Source organism: Atractosteus spatula, chromosome 3 (assembly GCF_055471065.1).
Source record: "Atractosteus spatula isolate fAtrSpa1 chromosome 3, fAtrSpa1.hap1, whole genome shotgun sequence".
Lineage (NCBI taxonomy): Eukaryota > Metazoa > Chordata > Actinopteri > Semionotiformes > Lepisosteidae > Atractosteus > Atractosteus spatula.
The window spans coordinates 27,247,775-27,275,644 of NC_142708.1; the positions used below are offsets into that span (position 1 = coordinate 27,247,775).

The following is a 27,870-nucleotide window of genomic DNA, read 5'->3' on the forward strand; positions in this document are numbered from 1 at the left end:
TTTAAACATTTTTTTTTCAGATACATTTTCACATTTTTATGCTAATTAAAAAATAATTAAATGCTACTGTTAATCCATTTTGTTAAGTTTTTTATCTTTTTTGTTCAAGATAAGTTAATTGAAAGTGGAATTTAATAAAATGGCCATGAGGGGGGAAAAAACATTGTGGATAATATTAAGAACAAATGATATATAAATGTTCAACACATTTTAAATACTGTATCATATGTAAATATTAGATCTCTTCTGATCTGTGGCCTTTTAAATACTATTATTATTAATAATAATACTATTTCAATTTAGTCATTAGTGTTAAATGAAGCTATTTTTTTTTTAAATATTCCCCTGAAGGTTACTCATTAGAAACAGAGGAATAAACTATTTACATATAAAAAACACAGTTTTATCTCATGGTATGTTATATGGTTATTTTTAAATATAGAGTGACATTATTGTGGTTGAAGCTTGAAGAATAGTGAAACACCTGTAATTTATACTGTGCATTTCATTCATAACATGGAGCATAGTTAGTACGGATGTTACGAACTTATGTGTCTTATTCACTACAGGTGAGCTTACACTTTAGTGTATTAAATGATTAGCATTTGAGACGTATTACTAGCACACTTAACATGTTGCTAAACGTTTCATGCTTAATTCCAAAATAAATGAGTCATCATTTCATAACTGTTTCAGTAATGCTTTCTTATAATTATTTTTGCAAACTAGTTTGCATCATGTTTTTCCTTTGTTAATCTAATTTATTGAAATAAAAGGATCTGGCTGTTTTCTAGGGTACTCCTTACTGAATATTGACTGTATATACAGTATAAAAGCTACTTAATTGATCTTGTAGGCAAGAAAATACATTTGCACAATAACTATAGACAAAATCATTTCTCATTAGAAGCCATTAGTTTATAATTAATGACTCGCTGACGGTCCACCCACATCATTGTCACCACCTTCCAGTCTGGACAGTACTGTGATGGGAAACCTCCATGGAAAATTAGGTGTTGCTGTATGTGGTATTTGTGAAACAGGAGGTGTTGTGTTCTCCCCTCTGGACCCAAATGTCCTAACTAATGCCCCAGTAGGGCTACAGTGTGAAATGCTTTAGGGTGTGCTATCCTTAGGATGAGGTATTAAACATGAATATTTGGCCTTTTGTAGCCCATGGCACTGTTAACACTGGTATCCTGGCTAAATTCCACCCTGGGTTTGCCCAGTATTGCCAACTTGAATTTCCTCTTATCTTCAAATGGTAAAGTAGTTTCTCATCTATGGCTGCTGGTGCTTAATGTTAGTCATGCATCACTCAGACATAAAACTTACAGCAACCAATAGGCAGTCTGTTCAACCAACAGTTCCATCTCAGTTTCTTGTGACAGTAAATATTTAAAGTCCCTCAAGTATTGTGATACATTGAAAACCAAGCAAACCACTACACAAGAAGAATCGCCTGTTTTGGCTTATCTTCTCAAATTCTCAAATAACAGATGAATCGGTGTACTGTCTACACTTGAAGGGGTGGAATGTTAGAAAAGCACAACGGAGCTGTTCCGCACACACTTACTGGCTGTAAGTCCAGGGTTGGTCACAGATATCACACAGATGGCCAGCCAAAAAGCCAGTACAAAAAGTGTCTGTTTACTAAAACTTCCCTTGTGGCAGAAAAAAATATTTACTAAGAAATCACAAACATTAAACAAAATAATAAACTTCAATTTCTTGAAGGAATTTCTGAACAGTCATTTCAAAACAATACTGTAGGTCTACTATCACCCAGGTTGTGTAACAACACACAGACCAGGATACTCCAGAAAGACTATGAACAGACTGACTTGTTACCCTATAAGTGTAGTTCAATACAATAACCCTGAACTCACCCCTGCCTCCTCTTGATGGGCAGGTAATCCTTGATTTAAATCAGAGGAGGGTCAGGGTCTGTGTCCTGAGACAAAATAGCAGAACAGACAGGAGACAACACTGTGTAGCAATAACAGGTAAGACAAATAACCAATACATAGATTAAATTAACAATATTGAATTATAGTTACCACAGCATGCAAAGATAGAATTTCCTTTTCCATTGTTTTGTAATGGCAAAGGTATCGGGAAAGTAAATTAAACAACACAAAAGATGATGTTCTTCATGAGGGTGTACAAAAATGCTTAGTCATAATACATCTTGACTTCTTGCACCACCTTAAATCCTTGGTGATTTTCCTGTAAACCATTTGTGTTCAGGATGCAACCAAATGAGCTGCTTAAACACTAAACATAAAAAGTAGAAAGAAAGTGATATTTAGTTCTTTAAAAATATCATATCACTTATTTTCAAAACCAGATAACTTAGAAAGAGTAGCAACAGCTTCTGCCAATCAAATGTGCCCTTTAGCACAAATGTCAGCCCTACAATTATGCAAAGCTGCAAATAACATTATTATCATTTTTTAATATGAAATGAATCCAAGTCAAATATTCTTCACAAAGGAGGTCACAAAAGCACATTTATCATGAAATTCATGTTCTGGAGATAAAAGAGTAAATGTTTTATTTTTCCCGTCAAACAACATTGACTATACATACTTCTTATATTAAAAACTGCATTATTTAACTATTTAAACATTTATTAGATGAAATACAAAAGTGAACTATGTAATATGCAAAGTACTGATAAATCTATGTATCTGTGACTGTTACTGGCGTTCATCGTAAATTACATGACAGCTGGGGTAAACTTGCTTAAAACTTAAAAAAAGACCACTGAGGCAAATGTACTTTTAATGGAATTAAATAATGCACTAATAATGCAATTATTAGGATATCTGTCCATTTTCTAAACCAAAAACGGGTGCAAGGCAGGGTACAACCTGGATCGGAGGCCAGTCCATCACAGGGCACACACGCGCAATAATACGCACACACTCACACCAGGGCCAGATTTCCTAAGAGACAATTAACCGTCCAGGCTGACTGTGGATTCTGGGAGGAAATCTGAGCACCTGGAGGAAACCCACATGAACTCGAGAAGAACATATAATCTCCATCAGATAATACCCCAGGAATTGAACTCAGGCCCCCAGCACAACAAAACAGCAATACGTACAACATACCAATTCCCATAAAATAACTTCAAAGGCTGTTATATCACAATTTCTTGCCCAGCTCAATTTAGACCTTTTTCTAAACTTTTTTTTAAAATCCATAACCCACATTTGATGCCAACATGGAATAAAGGCATGCTATGAAAACAAGCTTGAATTAATAACCAGAACATCCCTTTATCTGATATCCTACAGTATCGCATGTTTATGGTTTTATTATTCCATGCCTATCTGCATCTTTGTATGAAACCAAACTCTGCCTACATGTTCCCAGTCGCAAGTAGTCTGTAACTATTTTTAGACATGTTGCTTACACAAACTTGACTGTTCTTTGTCACAGTATATATCATTAGACTTAGAAACAAAATCCCTTCATCAAAAGATTTAACAGCAAAATTGACTCCCAACGTCTATATTCACAATATCTGCCACTGTTGGTAATCAGGAGGCATTATTTAGCTTCAACAATTAATCACTTGCTGTTCTTGTCCTTTCTTTCCTCATCATCTCCCAGACCTCATTCAGTCTGGTTTCTATTTTCAGTAAATAAATCTTATTATGATTAGAACTATTATGGTTCCAAAGTATCAAATCATAATTAATGTAATCAATGTCAAGTTTTGGAACAGCTAATTTATATCTTTGCACAGAACAATCAGAAAACACTTTTGCTGTCTTTACTACCTAAATACGTGCAGTCTGTGACTGCTGCTTTTTTAAAATGAACACAGGGTGAGCTTTCTGTCTTGCAGGTTTTCACAGCTCGGGCTCAGCAGAACTGTTTTTTTTTTTAGAATTCCAAGCACTGAGAGCCGCAGACCACATTTAGGTAATTTATTCAAAGATTTTATGAGACGCTTCCTGCCAATTTGGTGATAAGAACTAAACCTGTGGATTCGGGATCCTGTGATCTGACCCTCATTGTATTTCATTTCTTCTGACATTTAGATTAAAAAAGAATTTTTAAAAAGGCAGGGATAAGTAACATAACCCCTTTCATCACATTCCACTGCAAATTTCTGTCTCTCAAGTCCTTCATTGACTCAATCAGATGAAGAACCAAACATACTGTTAGCTCACTAAAATGAAAGAGATAGGGACCATAAGTAAAAAAAATCTTGTTTCATATTAGAATGGAACTTGGCATTTTGGATCCTGAAATGATTTGCAATGCCTACAAGCCAAATTAATTTACTGATAGAAACTACTGCTTCAACAGTCTGAATAACCAATTCATAGCTAAATAAATTATATTGTATATATATATCTGTTCGTGACCTCAAGCTGAAGGGCACTTGGGTTCTGGAGCAGGACAATGATCCAAAACACACCAGCAAGTCCACCTCTGAATGGCTTAAGAAAAACAAAATGAAGACTTTGGAGTGGCCTAGTCAAAGTCCTGACCTGAATCTGATTGAGATGTTGTGGCATGACCTTAAAAAAGCGGTTAAGGCTCGAAAACCCTCCAATGTGGCTGAATTACAACAATTCTGCAAAGATGAGTGGGCCAAAATTCCTCCACAGCGCTGTAAAAGACTCATTGCTAGTTATCGCAAACGCTTGATTGCAGTTGTTGCTGCTAAGGGTGGCCCAACCAGTTATTAGGTTTAGGGGGCAATCACTTTTTCACACAGGGCCATGTAGGTTTGGATCCCTTAATAATAAAAACCTTCATTTAAAAACTGCATTTTGTGTTTACTTGTGTTATCTTTGTCTAATATTTCAATTTGTTTGATGATCTGAAACATTTCAGTGTGACAAACATGCAAAAAAATAAGAAATCAGGAAGGGGGCAAACACTTTTTCACACCACTGTATATAGTTCTAGCTAAAAATCTGAAATGTAGCATAAAAAATTCTTTCATTTAATCAGAATATTTTATTCAACTGCATTGTTTTAGAATATTAACTAACAAGTTATTAGTTTTTTTAAAACAAAATATACAGTGCAAGGCTGGTGGTAATTGTCTTTTTTTTCTCAGAGGAAATACAACAACAAAACACCTCCTCTAATCCCCACCTCATACAAAACCCCCTCTCCCTTCCCCCCCAATGCTACTTCCCTACAAGTGATTATGTTCTAGAGGTTCTTAGGCAGATACCTTTGGACACTTTTAAAACCTGTGCAAACAGTTGCCCACAGCTCCCCCCTGAAAGAACATACATAGCAGACTAGAACCTTCATCAGATTCCATCTTCAAGGAGTCAATACCTTTCTCCAACAGGGACTTAAGTGGACCATTCAATGGTTTTCACAGGAAGAGTTTATATTTATCCAAAACTCGTTGCTGGAAATTAATTTACACTGTTTAAATCCAGACAGCAATCACTGCTTAAGGGGTTTATAAGAAACCTGCAATATTTTCATTTGTTCATTGAAAATAAATAGACTATGTACTGGGTATATAAACCACCTTATGCCCCAGGAGAACCCATAGGCACATGTACCAAAACAGAGAAGAGGTATGCAGACTAGAATTTCATAGTGTGACTGCAAGATCTGAAATGATCAAATATTATTCTCATTTAAAATATCTGCTAGAACGTGAAACCCTTTGTCGCTCCAGTGTGAAAAATTGAAAGAACGATCATTAACTGTAAGAAGTTCATCCATCTATTCATTTTCTATTTTAAATCATGAGTCATGAGGGAGCCAGAGCCTATCCCAGCAAGAAACGGGCGCAAGGCAGGATACACCCAGACACAGAGAGACACACACACGCACACATCGGGGCCAATTTTCCCAGAAGCCAATTAAACCACCACTGTATTTTTGGACTGTGGGAGGAACCCCACAGGAAACCCAAGCGAACATGGGGAGAACATACAAACCCCACATAGACAGCAAATGAACCCAGGGCCCCAAAGCAGCAATGCTAACCTCCGTGCCACCATGCTGTCGTAAAAAGTTCATGATTATGGAAAGTATTTCAAATTATAAAGTCCAAATGCAATGATTTCCAGTACGAATCAAATCTTGAAGTCAATGTGGAGAGAACAGAATTATTCCAAGAGGACTCCAAGAAAGAGGAGTGGTAGGGTTAAATTATACAAACAATGCATGCACACCAGTGGTGTAGAAATAAAATGTAAAGTTTGGCAAAGTCAGATGTCCTGTAGACCTTTCTTGCTGTAGAGAATATAATATGCAGTTACTTTACTTTTTGCAATTGTGGAATGCAATCTTTCCTAATAGCCTTGGGGGGAAAGAGAGGAATCACAAAACAAATTCAAGTGAGGAAGCAAATTCATTTTTATTTGGAGAAGCTGGTTTGAAGAGAACAGAGAAAACGAGTTAATCTATTCAAGGTAACATGAAGCTGTGTAAAAAAAACGTGTGTTTTTTTCAAGTTGGTTACTGTCATGGCATATAACAGAGTAAATCTCAATACCATAGTATCTAAACTGTTTGATCAGTATCATAGTTTATGCAGAGTTGCTCTCTCTAATGCAGAATTAATAGTGGTAATTCAGACTTGGACCAATTATGTTTATATAGTAGTAAAAAAACAAAATCCGTATAAGTTTAATGTTTCCTTTATACCTACATAATTATGTTTTTTATGTTTATGTTTTTATCTTAAAATCCACCAAGACATTTGTATCACTAACTACAATATGAAGTTAGGAGTTTTTTGTTTTGCTTTTTTATTAAACATTATCTATTACAAAACTGGTGAAGGATTCCTAGTAGCTCAGCACCTGGGCTAGCTGACAGGTTAATGCTTGATATACTGGATTTCTAATTAGTTTTAAGGATAGAATGAGTGAGCAAGTTTGCTTCGTGCACTGTAGGCTACAAGACACTGTCGTACAGAACAGAAAGCAACATACAATAGCTTAATCATACAGGTTTAAAAATAGAAGTAACCACAGCACACTAGCATACTGCACTTGAACCCTTAGCACAAAGTATTTCAAACTGGCAACCATGGAGAAATATTAATATAGTTGTTGTTAAAGCATTTGATTCTGCAAATACTTGAAAAATAGGTTAACTCTCAAAGGAGCAGATGACATTATCATTAATTTTACACAGCACATACACTACTTACAAGTGAACTCTTAGAAAAATATAACAATCGCTTTTCATATCTCCCTAGCAGGTGGAAGAAATACTCTGAATTCCTGTAATTTTCATGATCTGCATTTTTTTACTTAAAATCCTATTAGACTGTCTCCTGTGCAACTCCCTCTTGTGTCTAGGTGTTTACTTTGTTTACTTGAAAAAGGCTCTTATAAATGAAAACATAGCAAAACATGTGATTTATATTGACAGAACAATGAAAACAAGAGGTATGAAGAAGATGATATGCAAAAGGACAAAGGTCTAAGCACTGTCTTGCTGTGGAAGAGTTGCTCAATTACAACAGCACTGTATTAGTCATAGAAACAATCCACAATAGCAAACTGCTAGGTAGACCATTCAATTACAAAAGAAAAGTGTTTAAGCTTCCATGCATTTTTGTCTTGATTTGCCTGTAATGTTCCCTCATTAACCCTAGCCAAAGCTTATTTAAACTTTGACATTTTGTAAAAGTAAAATCAATCTGATGTCCCACCGACATCAAAAAATGAACTGCCACTAGACATACAAATGAGGTTGTGGTGAATGATCATGACAAGGGTCAATCTGTTTATTGCTATAGCTATCTGCAACAACATGGACATGGACTGGAAACAAAAGAGCATTTGTTGTAATTTTGCACACATTTGGTGGTAGGGTACTTGTTTGGTAGAAAGGACAGGGACAAAAAAACAAAACGGTTTAGCAAAATACTTCAGCTGCTGTGGATGCAGCACAATGTCTGTACGTTGCCTGTATGTCTCAAGAAACGATTTTCCCTGAGCTCAAACTCAGTGAGCTCAAGTGAGGACCCATATTTGAAAATGGCATCACCTGGCACTTCCTGTTGAAGGCAGAAGCTGGATCGTTTGGTCAGCGGGAATATTATTTTCAGTAGCAGTTGCAGTTATACCTACATTACTCAATATTGCTCAACTGCAGGGAGTTCATTATAGGTCCTAATTTAATTCTGCTACTCTGATACTAGCAACATATGCAACAGAATGGATTTGGTGCAGCTCTTTTGTTTTTATATGGCTTCCTGTATATCTTATTGATGAGGTAAAATTACTGGAACCCTAACCTCAGTTTGTTGTGCTATCAGTTAACATTAAATGAACCCCAAATAACCAAAAACTTGATTTGTCCATTCTGGTTTTTAGGATTCTATTTGATTACAATACAGAACACATTTCGATAATGTTTCTGACCTTGTTCCCTTTCATTCTTACTCAAAGTTGTTTAACAGAAGAAGGTCAATTACTGAGGACAGCGCAATATTTTATAGCCACTTCTTGAGCAAGATTAGGTGTTTGTCATTATGATTAAGCGTCTTAATGCTAGCATCTGCAGATACAAGAATATATTATTCCAGCTCTGCGGTATGCCCATGGAGTTCAAGTTAGAAGATTTTATCAAGAATCTTTTTAATATACAGATAATGCTGCCTTTCCCAAGTGGTCAAAGAAACAGCCAGAGGGATAAAGCTTCCCTTGCCCTTCAAATCACTGCTGTACTCGTTTCTTTAGTGTACTGCTGACTAAATCACATCCTACAGTTCAGGTTTTTCTCACCCAAGAAATTCTAAAGGGTATAATCTAACATTTCACATTTGTGAGTAAATATTAGTAGAGACCTATAATGATTAGAATGCAGAGCTCAAGCCTTGGACATTTCTTGTCTCTGTTTTTTTTTTATTTCAAACAATTGTACCTTACAACGAAACCTTTACCATTAAAAAAAAAGTACAAGAGCAATTTCAAGCATTCACTCTGCGTTTTTTTTTTTATTCAACTTCAGCCATGTCTCTAATGCCTCTGGCATTCTTTTTGTAAAACATAAACCTGACAAGCTAAATGCACAGACTTTTTTTCAGATGCAGATCTAGATATGAAATAAAACAAGGTCAATGAAACTACATTTTAAGGCAACCTTAGATTTGCTCTTTTTGATTATACAAGTGTATCCCTGCTGATACAAGTCATGGTTAAAAAGACAAAAAGGCTTCTCTGCGTGCTCTGACACAAGGGCGATAACCACATCACTGATATATTTGTTTTTCTGCAGGAGCTCCAAATAATAAGAAAAATGAAAATCTGCATAATAATTTAAAATAAACACAGTAATACATTTTGTACATACAGAAACCCTAATAAAGGGTTTAATAAAAGGCACAGTCAGAGATGGCTAATAAGGTTATTTTTTTCATTTTCAAAATGGCGGCATTTCTAGGATGTAATTAAACCAGCATCTGCCTGGCACAGCAGGGGCTGTGCAAAATATTTTTTCAAAGCACTAGCTCCAAAGCTAGCTCTCTGAAGAGAGGGATAAGCATCTATATTCTAAGCCAGTGAATTCCTACATGCATGTCTGCGAGGAGCAGAAACTCTGCTGGGAGAAGTGCCAAATTCTAAATGGGATATCAACAAATCCCTGGAAAACTCATTCCATAGTATAAGGCAAAACATATACAAAATATGTGAAACTAAATATAAAGCTGAGGAAAACCATATACCTTCTATCTTGTGTTAATTCTGAATCAATGCATTTGTTTACTTAAATTATTTATATTTATTATTTATTAAATAATTATAAAGAGATATAATAACTTTAAAGGTAAGCAAGTATTTAAGAGAAATAAAAATGTTAAGATATGATCAAATTTAATACATTTCCTTTTTAGTTAGGGTCAGTGGAGCCAATGTAGTAACTGTATATCAGTTCTAAAAATTCTACATAAAATTACAATTCAATTCCTCAAACATTAAAGGAGATCTAACTTGTTTATATAAAGCAGATCGTCTGGTTTGGAAATTGCTTGCTGTTATTAAAGGAGACATTTATTAACCTGCTAAATGAAAAATAAAAAAAATGGATGGGCATGTTAATCATTTTACCACATAACTGCCAAAAAAATCTATATCCTGTATTAAAATCTGCAATGGATCGAATCACATAATTACACAAACCTGAAGAAAATTATCATAAAAAAATTCCACAGCTTTATACTAAGACCACTAACAACGTCTGGATATGACATTATCATACCATTACGTTATACAGATTATATTACATTATTTTCTAAATAAGATATAAAATACGATAGGATGGTCTGAATTAAATAGTTTTACATATATATTTTTTATAAAATCAAAAACAGTACCTTAAGAACTTGGACTTGGCCCTCAGTAGTTATGTCTTTCAACAGTTCACAGAAAGATTGACAAAGAGCTTCAGCGTAATTCTGGAAAGAGAAGAATATAGGATGATAAGAATTTTGTAATGCAAAGTAAAATCTGTTACCATTGCTTCATTAAGAAATCCATTGTAATTTATAATTTACCTTAAGTGGAATGAGTAGCGGTATAAACATATTCCTTTTGTAAAGTGTTTATCAGAGCTTTATGACTGTTTTGTAACAGGTTACGGCATTTCTAATGTTGGACCAAGTTCTTGTTGAATAAGCCACTATCTTTGCTGCAACATTGTTCTATATCAATAATGCAATCAAAATGCCAGACTTTGATAAAAGAGTTTTTTTTTCTGGAATGGCAAGTAAATGTCTCTCAAATAAATTAAAACTTTTTTCTAACTCTGCTAACAGAGTATACTGTTACAGCATTGTGAAATACTGAAGATACAATTCAGAATGGAATCAATCAACCAAGTAATCTTGAAAAGGGATGCTATACTTAGAAGGAAAATGTAAAGTTACTCTCATAAGCAACTTGTGGCCGGGATGCTGTAAAGAGTACGCCTTCGTCAGGATTCACTGCCTGAAAAACCCTAATACTAACTCATTATTGCTAAAACTCAATTCATTTGTAGACCTTTGCACACTGTAGAATCACAGAATTGTCTTATCAACCAATAGTAAAAAAGTCAGACCAGCTGACAAATATAACTCAAATACAAGACCTTTGATACAGTACATGCATACCTCTTAGATAAAGTAAGGAAATCAAGAAATATATGTGGAGGCACTACTGGGATTTTTTTTGTTTTGGCATAAATAGATGAATTGTTTTAATTAGAAACCTGCTATAAGGGTATTACTTAATTTTATATTCCTAAGCAAGAGCAAGGGATTAAGAACAATACCTGTAAGAAGTCGGTTGATGACAAGTACACATACGCATTGATAATCTGGAAACAAGTTCTTAGGTTTTCAGAGCTGAGTTCTGCAAAAGAAATTATCCAAACAAAATCATTATTAGACCTGCATGTTAATTAAAAAGAACCAGTAACATAATAAGTACTTTCTAAGAGACAGATTTTTCTCCTGGGAAAAAAAATCACCATTAAATGGGTTTCGTTTTCTTAATCATTTTGCACCAATACAATGTTTTCCAAAACAAATTATTTCCATCTATTACCAACAGTGTAATATCATTCCTTGGTCGTGCATGCAAAAATAAATTCTCCTATCCATGGGTTTATGATCTCCTGGGTTCAATGCTGTAATTCTCTCTGCTGGTATCTTTAATGACTTGAAAAACTAAAGCACTGCAGGCAGCTTTATGCAAGTTCCAGCATGCCACAGACACATCACATTTGCTTTAGGTAAATCACTTCTGAGATCTGCAAAATAAGTAATTGCTTAAGCAAACTTGTTTAAAGACAATGGAACAGACATTTAAGCGGTCTTCAAGACAAGGATACACATAATGAGATACATAAGAAATTTATGACTTCACCATGCTGAAAGAGATATTAAGTGTCTTTGAAATGTCTTTACTTTCTCTTCCCAATCGGTGCCTTTATATAACTTTAGCTTGGAATTGTTTTGAAAGCTCCTTGGTCTAAATGGTGGAATCTTTGCCTGAAAATCACCAATTCAATCATTCTGAAATCATTTGCACCACTATTATTGCACACAGACCAGGGCCACTCAACTAATTGTGTGGGTTATTAAGGTAATTTTGTGCAAGATGGAATGATAACATTTAGGACTCGAACAGATTACCCAAGTATTACAGATCGACAAAAGGCATGTTCAATTCCTATTTCATTAATAAAAGTAAATATGCAGTGATGTGCAATGCTGTACCCTGACCTGGGAATTTAGAACTACATTCTACTGTCAGTGTATGGTTTTTGCCTTTATGGTCATACAGTCTTCATTTATGCATATTAACAACCCTTTGCATATAATCACTTCATAGAAATGGCTGTAGCTGACCGCTGAAATGAACCTAACAACAGAAGCAGAGTCAACTTGCCAAAATATTGTACACTGCTATGGTGAGTTCCTGTCAAAGTGAAACCAGTCTGTACGTATTAAATGTTTTGACTGCTCGTCAGGCTACTGAAAAACAATCACCCTTGTGATCTTTATGTATATTCAATACAGATGATTAAGTTCAAATTGCTTGTACTGCTGCGGATGGTGTTTTACTTGCACAAACAAAGCAAAAAAAAATTGCACCCTGAGGTAAACGGATTCAGTGACCTTTATCACAGGGCTTCACTTAATCTTTACAGATTAGATGAAGGGCAAATGATTTTAACGAATTACTTTTAAACTACCCTAAGGGCAAGACATGAGTACTCACAATAATGAAATATGGCACTCTTCAAAAAGGCAGAAGTGCAACTGCTTCCTTAAGGGGCCTCATATAGTACAGCACAGATGAGTACCTAGTGCCAGAAATGCTAAAACACCAGCTATTAGCCCATGTGAGTAAAATGCAAGTCATTTCATTTTCAGACATCCAGATCGCATGAGGCAATTAAGCCACACAGCTACCATACATAAACTTTTACTTGGACGCTATAATGCCTCGAGTGAAGAATCTGTCAAAACAGTTTTAACCAGTCAGCAGAAAAAATGAAGTCATTAGAATCTCACCTCTGTTTCACGTTCAGGAAAACCTAGAAGACACTGCTGTCAACATGGATATTTACACACCTGTTAGGTGTTCAGTGACCAGCATACCCTATGTCTCCCAGCTATAGATGAGATATGCTTGAGAAACTCTTGTTAAGATCTTTTTGCAGTTGTTATATAATCTCTATATTACAACATCAGTACAAAAGTACACTTCTACCCATTTTTGATCTCATACATGTACAAAAAATGTAGGATGCAAACATTATTGGAAATATAACATTACATTAATGATATCATTTCCAGAAAACAACAACAATTCTGTACAGCTCTTTTAAACATGCACTGAAATATTTTCCTTCAACAAAGCAGAAAAATAAAGAAATGCACATCAGTTTGCTTTATTTGGTGTTTGGACTTTTTGTGACAGCAAAGTCTGAGTCAGCCTATTATGGAATTGGGAGTACCTATGGATGGGTGTGATTTAAAAAAAATTCAGACTTTTTTTGCTTCTCAAAACAGAGACACATTTGATAGCTGAACAATGAGACCTTCAACATTCATGGCTGTGCATAATACTAACAGCATGTACTTCTTGAAAAATCAAACTGATCCATTAGGGACCGATAGTTGTATGTTCACACAAAGCGATTTCTACTGGCCCTGGGCCTGGGAGGCTGAATGTCAATTCCGTAATTCAACCGTGTTCCAAGTGGATTCTTGCAAAGTACTCTAGCAACCATGTGCACAGATGACTTTGAGCCTTCATTAAGTGAACGGCTATTTCACAAACATCTTCAGCAGGGAGAGGTCATCCTCCTTCAAGTGTAATGAAAGCCGAAGTTTACATACTGTAGGAGGCAATAGTCACAAGCTTTTTTGCTACTTTGAGCTGGAAGTTGAATTTGATTTCTTAATTTTGTATCCATTTGGAATGGTCATGAAAACACAATTTCTTTGGTTCACAGAAAGCTGAGAAATCATATGCTCACTGTATGTTCTGAACTTCCATTTGCTATAGCTTTTGATTTTTGTTTTCTAAGGAATTTTTAAGGTATTGTAGCCAATTCTGCAAAAATCCTGCATGTGGTTTAAGATCCTTTGTGTTTGTGGATCTTTTAACATTTTGATGTTCAGTTTAGCATAATATGTCCAATGCCCATTTGCATCTTATCCTGAGAGTAGCTCACACATTCACTATGCACCGTGAATTGAAGTGGAATGTGCCACCTCTTAATATTCTTATGACAAGTGTTGCTCTTCCTGTTCTGATTATGCTCATTATGCCTTACTGTTACACGGTTACTCCACACTACTCTAAAACTATTTTGCAACCACTTCCAGTAATTTCCTTTCAATTTATAATATTGGATTACTGTTTGTATAATCTGTGTAAATAACTGTGAAAGCGTTATGTTATGAAGGGCGCTATACAAAAATGAACCTTAAGTGGCACTCGGAATTCCAATATTGCAAATAATCACACCAAATAAATTATGTACCCTAATTTCTGAACAATAGTTAAAACAGTTTTATGCAGTGTTTGTAATTGTTTTAATGAGAAATATTATTTTTAACATTACACAAATGGGTTATATATAAATATTTTAAAAACATGTAACCATTTAAAAATGTAATAACCTTCTTAGGCTAAGATTTTCTTCAGGTTCCCATCTCTAAAATAACATTTTACTATTTTCATTCCAAACCAGTGTTCCAGACAGAACTCCTCACAGACAAAAAAAAAAACAAGGAACTCTGACTTTGATGTGCTGGAATAAAGACACAAAGGCAGGTATATAACTACACTGAAGGGCTTTGTGTTTGCATACAGATGAACTCTCTAAGCCATGTTACTTCACACACTGCACTGTGCTGAACATTTCCAGTGATGATGAATTTCCACATAGAAACATAACCACTTAATTGAGAAGGAAGCAATAGTTAAGTCTCATTTTTCTAATTAATATCTGAGACCTCACACAAGAATAACGACAAACCAGGCAGCACAGCTTCCGAGATGAAAGGGATTTAATATTTAATTTTATGCTCCATGAAGATTTCACTTTGACTTATTTTGACTAATTTATTAATTTTTTCTGGGAAAATGTAAATTGTATTTCTTGCCCTTACTTTAAAATTGTAAATGAGATTTGCTTCTGACCTAGTCATGTGCTTGCTTCTAAACATTTGGTGGCAAGCAAAGGAACTTTGACAAAAAAGAATTTTCTTAATAGACGTTTTGTGATCATAAGCATTTATTGGAGATGAAAACAGTTTTATAGAAACAGTAGATATTTACATTATTTAAATGCATCCGCATAACTAACAGCTAACTGTATTAACAGCCTTAATACAAAATGGTGAAATGAAAGTAAAATATATTAGTTACAAATACATTTTAAACTGCATTAAAAATAGATGGAATATTTGGATATCTTTTCCAGTTCAGCTCAGAAATAAATACTACAAGGACAAAGGTTAAATTTAAAAAATCTACATCACAAATGAACTAACCGTTCACATACACCCACAATGAATATAAGATGTGATGTTCATAATATTTTCATCGCCAATTTGCAAGGCATGAAATCAGGAGATCACAATGTGCCAAGATCATGGCCCTGAGATCGAACTGCAGTTGCCAGTTATACATGTTTTTCTTTAGGTATGTTCAGGTTCTCTTTTACTCGGAAAAGCAAAGTCTTGCCAAGAAACAACTGCAATCTAGCACAACTGATAGACTGGCCTCTCTTGTGTGGTTTTGTTTTGTTGTTTTTTTGGGGTTTTTTTTGGCAGCCCTGTCATGGAAGCATTCTATTCATTCCCCTTCTGAGCATAGGTTCAGACTGAAGCTCTCCTCTCTGCCAGCTCCTAAATACTTTAGAAAGAAAGTGGAGCTTTTGAGTGAATTAGCATATCCATGGACGGCATCTCCCTGCCTCAAGTGGAGGGAATTATGACCACCGACGTACCCCAGTATACACTGGAGCTGTGGTCAGAAAAGTGTATTGGATATTGATAATCATCCTCATAAGAACCAATGTAAATGGGGTAAGGATCAGGGAATATGAAATACAGCCTGCACGCATACATAAGAATGTTGGTAAGTTATTATTTTCCTTAATGAAGTGACAGTTTAGGTGTGTCCGGATATGACTGGGTTTTGGAGACAACTTTTTTCTTCTTTTCCCACTATTCTGACCAAGGATATTCCTCCCTCTCAAGTACATTTGTAAAATAATAACTGCAGTCTTGGAACCTTACAATAACAGATGACAGATGAGACACTGTTTGATATAATCTCTGCTATCCAGCTTTAGAGTAGTGAAAGTGGGGGCTTGGAGTGCTGATGTGGTCAAATCTTCATTGCATGTTACATCCTTCCTTTTCTGGAGGGGGATTCAACTAATGGTAAAAGGAGAGGGATGTTGAAATGTTGCAGGGATTTATTCTTAAATTGTTTTTTTAAAAAATAAAACGAATAAAACTTGGTTCACCGAAAAATGAACTGCATCTTTTGGACAACTAAGAAAAAAGCCTATTATGTCAGGTTTGCAGCTTTTAATGATTTTTTTCCCACTGCAGATTGATGAGTATTTTACTCGAATGCTTTAGTGATAAAGACTCAGTTCTTGTATTTGGAAACAGTACTTTAATAATATTTGGAACCTAAATGAGAATTGATCATTATGTTTAAAAGCGCGAGGGAGTCTGAACACATTAGGCCACAGGGAGGGCTGAAACAAATTTGTTGACGAATCACTTGATTACAATGTCAGGGAAGGTAAGGTAGTTTACTTCAATGTTATCTCTGAAAACCTTGAAGATCTGTTCTGGTGGGAACAAAAATACCAAATTGTAATATTTATGTTTGCCAGCAATTGTAAATATCTCAAATACAGATGGTCCTGCTTTTAACATTGAGCCTTCTTTACAGTGTAATTTATCTGAATCTTGCAACAATGGCAGAAAAAGACAAGGAATTAAATTATATGTTACTCAACTCTACTTCACTGTCTCTCTACAGCAAAACCATCCCCAACAGTCCAATGAAGGGAGGACAGCGATTGTAATAGCTAATATATAGAATCTGAAAACTTATTGTGGTTCCAACACAAAAGTGATATGCAGTCTGACCAAACAGAAACTCTCAACCTTGCTTCATAGTTCTCGCAGTGAAATGAATTGGCACCTCTTACCTGACTTCTCATATACACCTTTCACACAAGGTGCTCTCGCAACACGGTATGAAAGAGTGAATCATTTACAGGCTGTGGTGTTTCAACTTTGCCTTATACTGTTATGAATGAAAAATAGTTGGTCGCTATAATCTACTGCTATTGAAAAACTGGAGTATAATTAAATGTGAAGCAAGGATGGTTTTATAACCATACTATCATAAAGGCTAGGACAGATTGAAAATAAGTGGAAGGATTTTTTTTTCCTCACGTCCAGTTGGAAGTACATTTTAATATTATTGAGACTGATCATTAAATTCTGAAGAAAACAGCAGTGTTTTTTAGACTCCCAGATGTGTCACATTGCTTCAACAGTCATTTAGAAAAAGGTTCATTATAAGAAGGCAAGTCTTAACAGGATGTAGAAATCATAAAATTAAAAATCTGCTCCTTAAAATGATATCATGCTGACTAACATATTGTGTAGAACAAAATGTCAACCTAAAGGCAGATTTAATGGTCACATTCATATATAAGAGTGGTATATGAGAATTGTTTTTTGGCATTAACTTTCCATTAAGAGTTTCAAATCATCCAATCAAAGTACACTGCAGTTTCAGAGTTAGTTTTAATGACTTCAAATGAGTTTAATATCACAAATTATAACAGACAAACTTTAAAGATTATATTTAAAACAGATCACACTGGAAAGTATGCACCTGATATTTATGAGTGTAAAGTTTACTTCAGAAATCAGACACTGAATACCTGGATTTATCTGGTGTACAGTAAATGTAAAAGCTGTGAAGTTACTTAAAGTACAAAATACGTCAAATAATGCACATTATTATAAGAAGATATTCGAGTACGTAGCAGTGTCAGCAGGGGCAGACAGCAAAGGAACAGATAAAGTTTCACTCCCTGTTGAAATCATGGAATGAACCTTTACTTGTTGCATTATAATAAGAATACATTGATTACAGTCAGTCAATTGTAACATCGGTAACAAAAGTAATAGTAATGACAATAATAATCAACATATATGGAAGATTAGGGTCCCAGCATAACCAAAACAGATCTGTTAAGTGGATATCAACATGTATGTTGAAAGTCAACTTTCCAGGACCCAGAATTTTGAAAACAGAAAAGAAAATACAAGCTATGGTCAGCTCATTCACTCAATCACTGACTGAATCACTTAAAGATGTCAATTTAATCTTAAAAATAAATGAAAAGTGGATCTTCCAAGTAATTCTTATTACCCTACGGAAGTGCCAGGAATACAGAAATGGGTGCTACTGAAAGGGCCTGATTAGCTGTACTTGAGGAGGCTTAGAAACACTCTCAAAATCACTTTAAATATAACATCAGCCTTTATACATGGCTTTTTGTCACATTCCTTCCTGTTTTTTAAAAAAATGATAATGTCTTAAGGTAGGCCTGGTATATTTTTTAAAGGAAGAAAGTATTTTGCTGCTTGACTGCTAAAGGCTGGGATTAAAATTATATATTAAACTGAGATTAAGTTATGGCAATAGCCGTAATTGCAAGAGAATAGCTATCGTGACAACTGTTTTCATAAATAAAAACAATATTCATCTTGACAATATTTTGTTCACAACCCACCTATTCATGTTTTTTTTAATACAAAGTATAGTGCAAAAGTAGTGCAAGATTATGTTAATAATGCTTAAAAGCACACAGACTTGCCTTGTATTCTGAAGGGGAATACAAATATTTTACGAATTTTTTAAGATTTATTGTAAAATGCATCTCAAACCTTGCTAGAACTTGTTAAAAATGGAAAAATTGTAAGTGGAAGAAATCAATGCATCACTCAATATCATATCATCCACAAACACAAAAATAAATTTGGAAAAACAGTACAAAACATCTCATGGTGTGAACGCCAAATTATGAAAAGCAAATAAACGCGCCTGTATGAATATCTGAATATTGAGTATTTTGCTCTCAAAACACTAACCTTGATCCTCCCAGTGAAAAGCATGCAAACACAGACAAGAGAGTATACATTATAGTGTGATACCTTTCCAGTGTGCACTTTGTGTGAGGCATTCATTTTCCAATACCCTGTGAATGTCCCCCACTGTGAGCTAACCTCGCTGACTCTCTCAGTTAGTCTCTCTCCCCCACACTTTCCCTGCAGGGGGTGCTCCGCCTTGTATGTGAAATCATCAGGTGAACTGAATTTCTCCAGACACATGCATTGAGGGGGGGAGGAGAACACCGTCTCTGCTTTGTTTTCATCCACTGAAGTTTACTTTCATTTCTACATTTTATTTTTAACTGTTATAAGTGGCGAAAGTAAAGAAATGACTGAAAAGATATTCAAATCATATCCCCATATTAGTATCATTTATATATCAACATGATGCATAAGATAACAATAGGACTCTGATAACATTCAGTGGAGAAAAAATACAGAAATTCAGAACATGGGAAAAATCATTTGTCATAGAACTGTACATGGAGAAATGAGACATTTGTGTGTGTATCTAGTGTGTACATACTACACTGTTCAAACATTTGTGTGTGAATGACCTACAGTTTGTATTATATGTGCACAAGTTAAAGTAGTGTAAACCAAAGCAAGACTTTTTATATTATGGAAATGTTGAAACTCCCATTCATTCAATCTACAATGCATAAAGAGTGTGTGGGTAAAACATTTTAAATTCAGGTAGGGTTTGGAGTCGAAGTGTAACATCTATGAATTTATGAAGACCTGAGTACTTGATTTAGGGCATGTCAAAACATGGGCATTGAAATAACCTGTATACATTATCATGGGGATTGAGAAAATATATAAAGACACTCATAAAATAGCAGTGGGTCAGACTGTGGGCAACAGAGTCTTTGGTGGTGAAAATGGTTGCCATGTCATATTATACATCTCACTGCTCTATTTCCAAGTCTTCTCCAGATCACTTTTTAAAAGAGAGCATTTGTAACGACCAGGCGATGGTTCATGAGAACACAGGCCTTGTAGGACTGATTATCAGAACAGTAAAGCTTTACCGATTACCTAAATGAAACATGGTATTTAAATCATTTCTGCAGAAGCAGTGTTCCACAGAACAAATCTCTTGAATGTGTCTCGGAACGTGTCTCTGAAGTGCAATCACAATCCTAAGACTCATTTCTACAGACTTGTGCCTTGCATTCTTAACTTTCCAGAGATTCCCTTCTCTAGGCAGAAAATGAAACATGCAAAATGATTTTCTCCCCCTTAAGTCAATACAGCCAGTAGCAAATAATCAACAATCTTTAAAAATAAATTTGCAGAGCAGGGCTTCCTTTGAAAAACATGTTTATAATCAAGACACATTACTTTTTATTCCCTTCTTGTGTTCAGTTCTTAGTAAGGGAAGCTATAATATATGTTTGCGGTAGCACACAGAATCTGTTATAAATTGGTGCAATACCGTAAACACTACCCTTACCGTATATTTTGAAAAATAACTTTGAAACTATTACCACTGTAGCAATAGAAATAACAACTAAGATTATTAAAGATAGAAATCAGCTGGATAAGGTCAATTACAGATGTATGTTTTGCATGACCTGTTTCTTTAACTTGTAATTTACTGTCAGCTTCAAATATCTATATGCCCTTGAATCAAGCTAAATTATACTACTCAACAGTTATTTCGTTGTTATATTCACTTCAAATGTTTTTCTAATTACCACAAAACATGTACTTAGCAAATAGCACCGTAGACTAGACTTATGTGTGTGTGTGAATGTTTTTCTTCTTTTAAAAAGGTTGTGAGATAGTGTACATAATTATGATGTGTTATCTTGCTAATCCATGGTTACCCAAACCACTACTTTGCCATGGATACTCAAATCAATACTTTGCCAATTCATTTTAATCTCTCCTGCAAGCACAGTAGCTCCCACAAACTAGGATTGAGGACTACTTTACATTTTACAATTCTACCCTGGGTGACACTTCAGATTAGAAACAGAACAGGCCCAATTCTATGGCATTAATAACTGCACAACATCCAGTATCACTCCATAAAAAGCTCATGGGATAAACATGAATGGGACAGTGGCCTGTTCATTTACTTGCTTTAAAGTAAAAATCGATAATATCTTAGGAAAGCAATGACAATCCCAGAGTAAGGTTTTTTTGGGGGGAAACTAACTGAAGAATAGTTATCCTAGAACTATTTTTCCACAGTTCATCATATTTTAGAAGATGTGAAGTATAGTATAGTTAAGTATAGCACTCAGGAAGAGTCTACAGTCCAATGCAATTGTTTTCCTGATATTTTGTGATGTAATATTAATTACCCATCGGCCCTTACCAAACATGGCCTCCTAGATCAAGAATTGTTCACTCTCTCCTTCTTTTAAAAAAGCAGCCTACACATGATTTATTTTCCGATATCTAACTTAACATTAATAGGAAATATTCTAGAACAGGCTATGGGTGTTTCATTATAAGCTCTGCAGGTCAGGTGTTTGAGCTACTCCAGTCTGGGTTTACATTGATGCCTCACACAGAAACTGCTGCTGGAAGGGTTATATACAATCTGCTGATGACTACTGACATTTTTTTCATCATTCTTGTCCTCGTGGACCTCGCTTCTGCCTTTGGTATTATTGATCATAGCGTACCATGATATATAGGTCAGAAGGGGTTGTTGGGAATCCTTGAACTGCTTTTCTTGTGGATTAAATTTTATTTAGAAAACAACCCATAAGTATGTCAACCTCTGACAATTGCTAGTTCTGGAAACAGTCCAAATATATAGGTCAGGAATCTTTGCAACAACTTTGATCCAGGCCCTACATTTGCAGCTGATGATCAGAACATTATAAAGGTGCCTTTTTTTACCTTTTTAATACTTCATTCTATTCTTTGCCCAGCTGATGCAGAAATGCCACTGCATATCTTTTTTTTGGGGTTGTTTAATGCTTGAAATGCACTGTGTTCTGTTGTTTCTAAACATGTTGTTATCTAGCTGCAGCATATTCAGAAGCCAGTTTTTGGATCTTGACTAAAATCAAAATGCATAAGCATATGTCGCCTGTGTTATCTTCATTGCCATTTTGTACTGTGGAATAGAATTAAAAAAACATTCTACTCACTTTAACAGGCTTGGGTGATTTGATTTTATCTAACTCCCTACAAATAGTTATATATACTATATACAGTGCCTTGCGAAAGTATTCGGCCCCCTTGAACTTTTCAACCTTTTGCCACATTTCAGGCTTCAAACATAAAGATATAAATTTTTTATTTTATGTGAAGAATCACCAACAAGTGGGACACAATTGTGAAGTGGAACGAAACCTATTGGTTTAAATTTATATCTTTATGTTTGAAGCCTGAAATGTGGCAAAAGGTTGAAAAGTTCAAGGGGGCCGAATACTTTCGCAAGGCACTGTATGTATACCTACACATAGTTATGGTTTTAGACTGTGCTCTTTTTGCTTGTATTAAATTATGTGATATAAAAATGAAAAGATGCCATGACAAAATTCATAGATGTTCACCTGCAACGCTGAACTAGAAGAAGTGGTTAGAAAATGGATGGATATATAACATTCTTCAATTTAGGCTTTGTCTTTTGGTCAGCCCAGACAATCTACCGGAATTGACACTGTGTTGTTGAATTTTGTGCTTAATAACTGAATGTGTAACAACAGAAAAGTATCCTGTCCTTACCAATTGGTGAAATATATCATCTTGCATTCGAACAAAGGTCTTTCACAAATTCCACTGGTATAGAATGTAATGCATCATGCACATGCTTAAAAAGACCTAACAAATCTGCACATGTGCATTCTAAGGTGTATGCTGTTTTCTGATAAAACCTCTGGAAAACAGTTCCAAAGTATCAGGCAAGAAGGTAATTACATACATCGTACATCTAACTGCAGAATAAATAGATTACAATTTCTATGCTCGCTGCTCTCATTGCTTCTTGTAATTAGAGGGTTTTTTCTAATGAGACAGTTTACAGAATTGATTAGATGATTATTGTTTAGATAGAAAGACCTTTTCGGTCAATAAGGACCTCAAGAGGTTCAGAATTTTAACACTGCTACTTTTATGCCATTTAGTTACAACAATAGTCACAACAGTATCAGCATCAAACACTTTTTGATTAGATGAACATCGAGTACATTTGCTTACAATTTTATTTTTCAACCCATCAGAAATATTACTTAGAAAGCCCAAAAAATAAAGTTCTGTGTGTGAAAATGTGTGTATGGGGTTCCAACCAATATGGGCCATAGGACACTATAAAAAATAGAAACACATTAGCTTAATGGGCCAAATGGTCTCCTCTCATCTGTGGCCTTTTTGATGTCCTTGAAAATGTCTCTAAATACGATGAGGGTTGAAGTGTCAAGTCTTAAGTGAACACCGCTATGCTGCATAGGAATAAATGGAAGAAATAATGGGTGACAGCTGGCACTATTTCCTTTATAAATGACTAGATCAGCACTGCCAACAATGTTGTTGGCAACCAACCCAGTCCCACACTAAAAGAAAGCAGGGAGGCCAAAGTTACTGAAACAAAGTGAAAAGTATGGCAACAAAACAAAGTAACACAAGCAAAACTGGCATGCCAGATTACATGGAGTCAATTCAATCCATAGCCATACAGTGTGTTGTTGTATTAGTGTATTAAAGCTTATATTCAACATAACCACAATGTAAACCGCCAAAAACCTTTGTTTGCCTGCCATAGTTAACACTGAAAATTCTTGCATCCAAACTTTTGTTCAGAATTTTTCTGCTTACTGTACTTTTTTAAGCAGACGTGTTTTAATTATAATTCTTTTATTAAATCCTGTTGAAAATCACATTATTTGCAATCACAATAATTGTGATTCTGCAAAAGTGTGTCTTGGAAAGTGTTACATCAGTTAAAGCCAACTAGTTCTATGTTCTTTAAGAGATGAGCACACTGGTGATGAATGAGCAGAAGACAAGGTTTGAATATTTCATTAAATCTTTCAACCTACTTTTCTGCAAAGATCTCAGCCTGTTATACATGTTGTGCTTTCTATTTAATACTTGTGCTTATGGAAGGCTTAGAATCTGAACCATATTAAGCTAGGTAGCTTTACTTTCCTAACAAACGATAAGAACATGAGTGATGTGAACAGACTCTCAGTACACAGGAGGGGTCCCATCTAGGAAGGCAACAAGCTAAGACACACATGTGAACCAATAGGCCTTTTCCGAAAGCAAATACAACAAAGAAATGAGACAGCAAAGAAACGCAGTGGTCAGCCTTCTTGAAATATTTCTTCTGCATATCAGTTGACACAAAACATCATTACTCTTTCAAAACTGCAGGGCTCAACCATATTTAGCAGGAAAAAAAAAACAAATAAGTGAAATTAAGCCCTGCCTGCTCAGTACATTTTGTGCACAGTGAGCTGCTTAAGACAGGACTGAGGAAAGTTAATAAATGTGTGGGACAAAGTGTTCACTTATGATAAACAAATGAATTGATCAAAATAAAAATGTTGGCATTTAGATATCTACACATTTTAACAACAAAAAAGGCTGAGCATCAAGGAAGAGAGAAATAAGCATGTCAGTATCCATGACAACCACATTCTACCCTTCCAATTTGTTTCGTCAGCTTGAGAGTCCACCATAAACATCAGTCATGAATGGCTTTAACATTTCCCTTACTAATTTCCTAGTATCCAGACTTGAATTTTTCTGTGTGTAATTTAGTTTTTTTTAACAATTTGAATGATTTTTCTCTAAACAAATGCTGAAAAGACCATTATTTGTGAAATATACACATACCAATTATTACTCAGTGATTTTTTTACACTGGGTAACAATTCACATAAAAATACATTTAGGAATACTGCAACTGCAAATAAAACCAAGATTTCATATTCCAAAAGATCATATTCAACTATCACTGTTAAAGCTCTCTGGTCAAGGATATCCTCGATCCAAAATAAACATTTCAGTGCCATTTTTTTTGCAATAATAAAATCTTGTTTTGTATTTCCCAGTAAAGATAGAACAGTAAAGATAAGAGAATTTGCTTAAAATAAAATAGCTTAAAATGTAATTTAAGTTAAACTCTGCATCTGTCCTCCCAATCTATTGGGTTGAAATTATAAAAGAAATGAAATGATCAAACATATCCCAGAAAGCCCTATGATGTTTTGTAGAGACAAAACACTGTATAGGAAAAAAAAAACATAATAAAATTGGTTCAAAGGATTTGTAGAGCTCACTTCAAAAGTGTCGGAAATCGGTAGACTGAACACTAAGAGGACAACAGCCACTGGAACAGGAGTCCATTGCAGCTAGCATGTCTTTGGAAAGGGGGAGAAAACCAGACCACCAGCCAAAAAGGTGAACTCCACCCAGAAGATACCCCAGTCTGGAATCAAACCGAAGACCCAAGAGATGTGAGACAACAGCACCAGCTGCCACACCACTGTGCCGTCTTTAAAACGATCTGTGTCACCAGTTTGCTTAATCTAATAAACATTAAAAAACAAGTAAATAGCAATGACATCTGCCACGATGCTGCCGAGGTCAAACCACCAACACAGCAGTTTTTTCAAGGCAGATCTTTACACACAAACATTGTGGTTTCTGAGAAGTCATTGACAGTGATAAAATTAAACCTATGAATGAAGTTCAAAACCTTGGTGTTATTTCCGACCTTCTGAGATAATTTAAAGTTCATTTTAAGAACAAAGTCACAAGGGTAACATTTTGCCCTCTGCTAAAGATTCCCAAGATAAGATCTTTATCTTTCAGCTTTATCTGATGCTAAAAAATAGGCACATGCCTCTATTTGCTTAAAATTACACTACTGAAACTTCTGACTGACTGGAGTGTCAACTAATACTAAATAGGTTTCTTTATGTCTGTAATTTTGTGGCTTGTGTGCTCAATACTGTACCAATACTCTGTCTCAGCACATAACTCATGTGTAAAGTGCACTGGCTCCCTGTGAAACCTAAGAGTGGATTTTAATGTTCTCTTGCTTACAGGCGTTGAACGGTCTAGCTCCAGGTTACCTTGAGGGCTTATTGCACTGGTCTAACTCGGGTCTTCTTGAACATAAGAACAGGCTCAACACAATAGGTAACAATTTTCTCATGTGCAGTACCACAATGTAGGAACTAATTGGTCAAATCAATTCTGTGACTCGACATTTTTACTAAAACATTTTGTTAGTGACAATCTGGACATATACAGTACTCCTGGTTTTATTTCTTTTACGTCATGATTTTTTTTTGCATGTACTGTTGGACAGTGAATAAATTTAATAAGTGAATAAATTAAATGTATTGTATCATCCCATTACATTTAGCCTTTTTTCCAAGGATATCCTATAACAAAATCCTCGCATATAATGCGTACCCTCTCCCCAGGTTACGCATGACCCCATATACATAAAGACAAATTCCCATAAAATCCGCAGATGAACAGTGCAAAGGAAACATGATGCAGTCACTACTGGTAACCCGCAAGGCTAAACTTTGCCTCTCTCCTTTGTCACTCCTTTGCTCTTGCACACATCTTCTGCATTTTATCTCATACCTTTTCCTTGAAAATTCTGAATAACCCATATTGTAGTGTAACAGTTTACCCATCCATTTTCAAACCCCTTTATCCAATACAAGGTTACAGGAGAGTCTATCCCAGCAAGAAACAGGTATAAGGCTGGATACACCCTGGATGGGACGCCTGTCCATCTCAGGGCACACACTCACACCAGGACCAGTGTTCCCAATTAACAGCCAATTAACTTTGGATTGTGGAAAGTGTTTATTTAATTTATTTTCTGCACATTTTAAAGTGTATACTATATTTGGTGTTTAATTGTAGGGCTTTAAAATAGTTTTCCATTAAGCAAAATGTTTTCATTTATAAATATCTCAATGTGTATTCACACAATGGCTAAGAAAGTGTAGCACTAAACTTAAAATAGAAATAAAAATAGGGTTAAGTAAAGACTTGCAGAACTGAACCTGTATATAAAGTACGTTGGGGGAATGAGTTAAATTATTTCAGTTAGATATATGGGTTTAATGGTTTACTTCACATGAATTTGAAAAAAATATTTTTAAGATCAGTTAATCTAACCTCTTGGCTACGGCCCAATCAGAGACTCTACTGTGAAACCACCACTTCGCTCATCCAACCACAATACCGTAGTCTAAATGCAAACCTAAAGGGCAGCACTGAGGAGAGAGAAAGCACAAGTGCAGCAGGTCAAGGTCTGGGCAGAAGACAGCACACGGTGTCTGCACTGACTGGTCTGTCTTTTTACTTTTGTGACAATTAAGATGAACTTACAGACATGGTTTATGTTCATATATTTTTCTGCAAAGAAACAGTGATTCCTGTGAAACCCTTTGAAAGTTAATTCAAACAAAAAGCCTCACTGAAGAGTCTACCGTGCCTCAACTGCACTGCCTCACAACAGGGTTAAGAGGGAAGAGAGTGAAATTAGAACAGAAATTAGAAAGGCACAATTAGAGTATAAGATATATATCAAATATGAACTGCATGGAGTAGAATGAACACTATGGTGAGGCTTCCAGACAAAGGTAATCTCCAAAAACACAATGAATATTGATGGTTTTAACACTAATACAGAGTTGGCTGATGAACTCAATAGTAGACAAAAGTAA

The 27,870-nt window shown here is 35.3% G+C and overlaps 1 protein-coding gene across 1 annotated transcript in view; it reads right to left on the reverse strand.

Moving 5' to 3' along the window:
• Window positions 1-27,870, reverse strand: part of ipo11 (importin 11) — a 269,401-nt gene that overhangs the window by 106,050 nt on the left and 135,481 nt on the right. The window contains exons 23-24 of the mRNA XM_088911299.1: window positions 11,278-11,357; window positions 10,340-10,420 (exon numbers count right to left, since the gene is read on the reverse strand). Of these exons, the coding sequence (XP_088767425.1) occupies window positions 10,340-10,420; window positions 11,278-11,357 (161 nt within the window). The remainder of the gene's footprint in view (window positions 1-10,339; window positions 10,421-11,277; window positions 11,358-27,870) is intronic.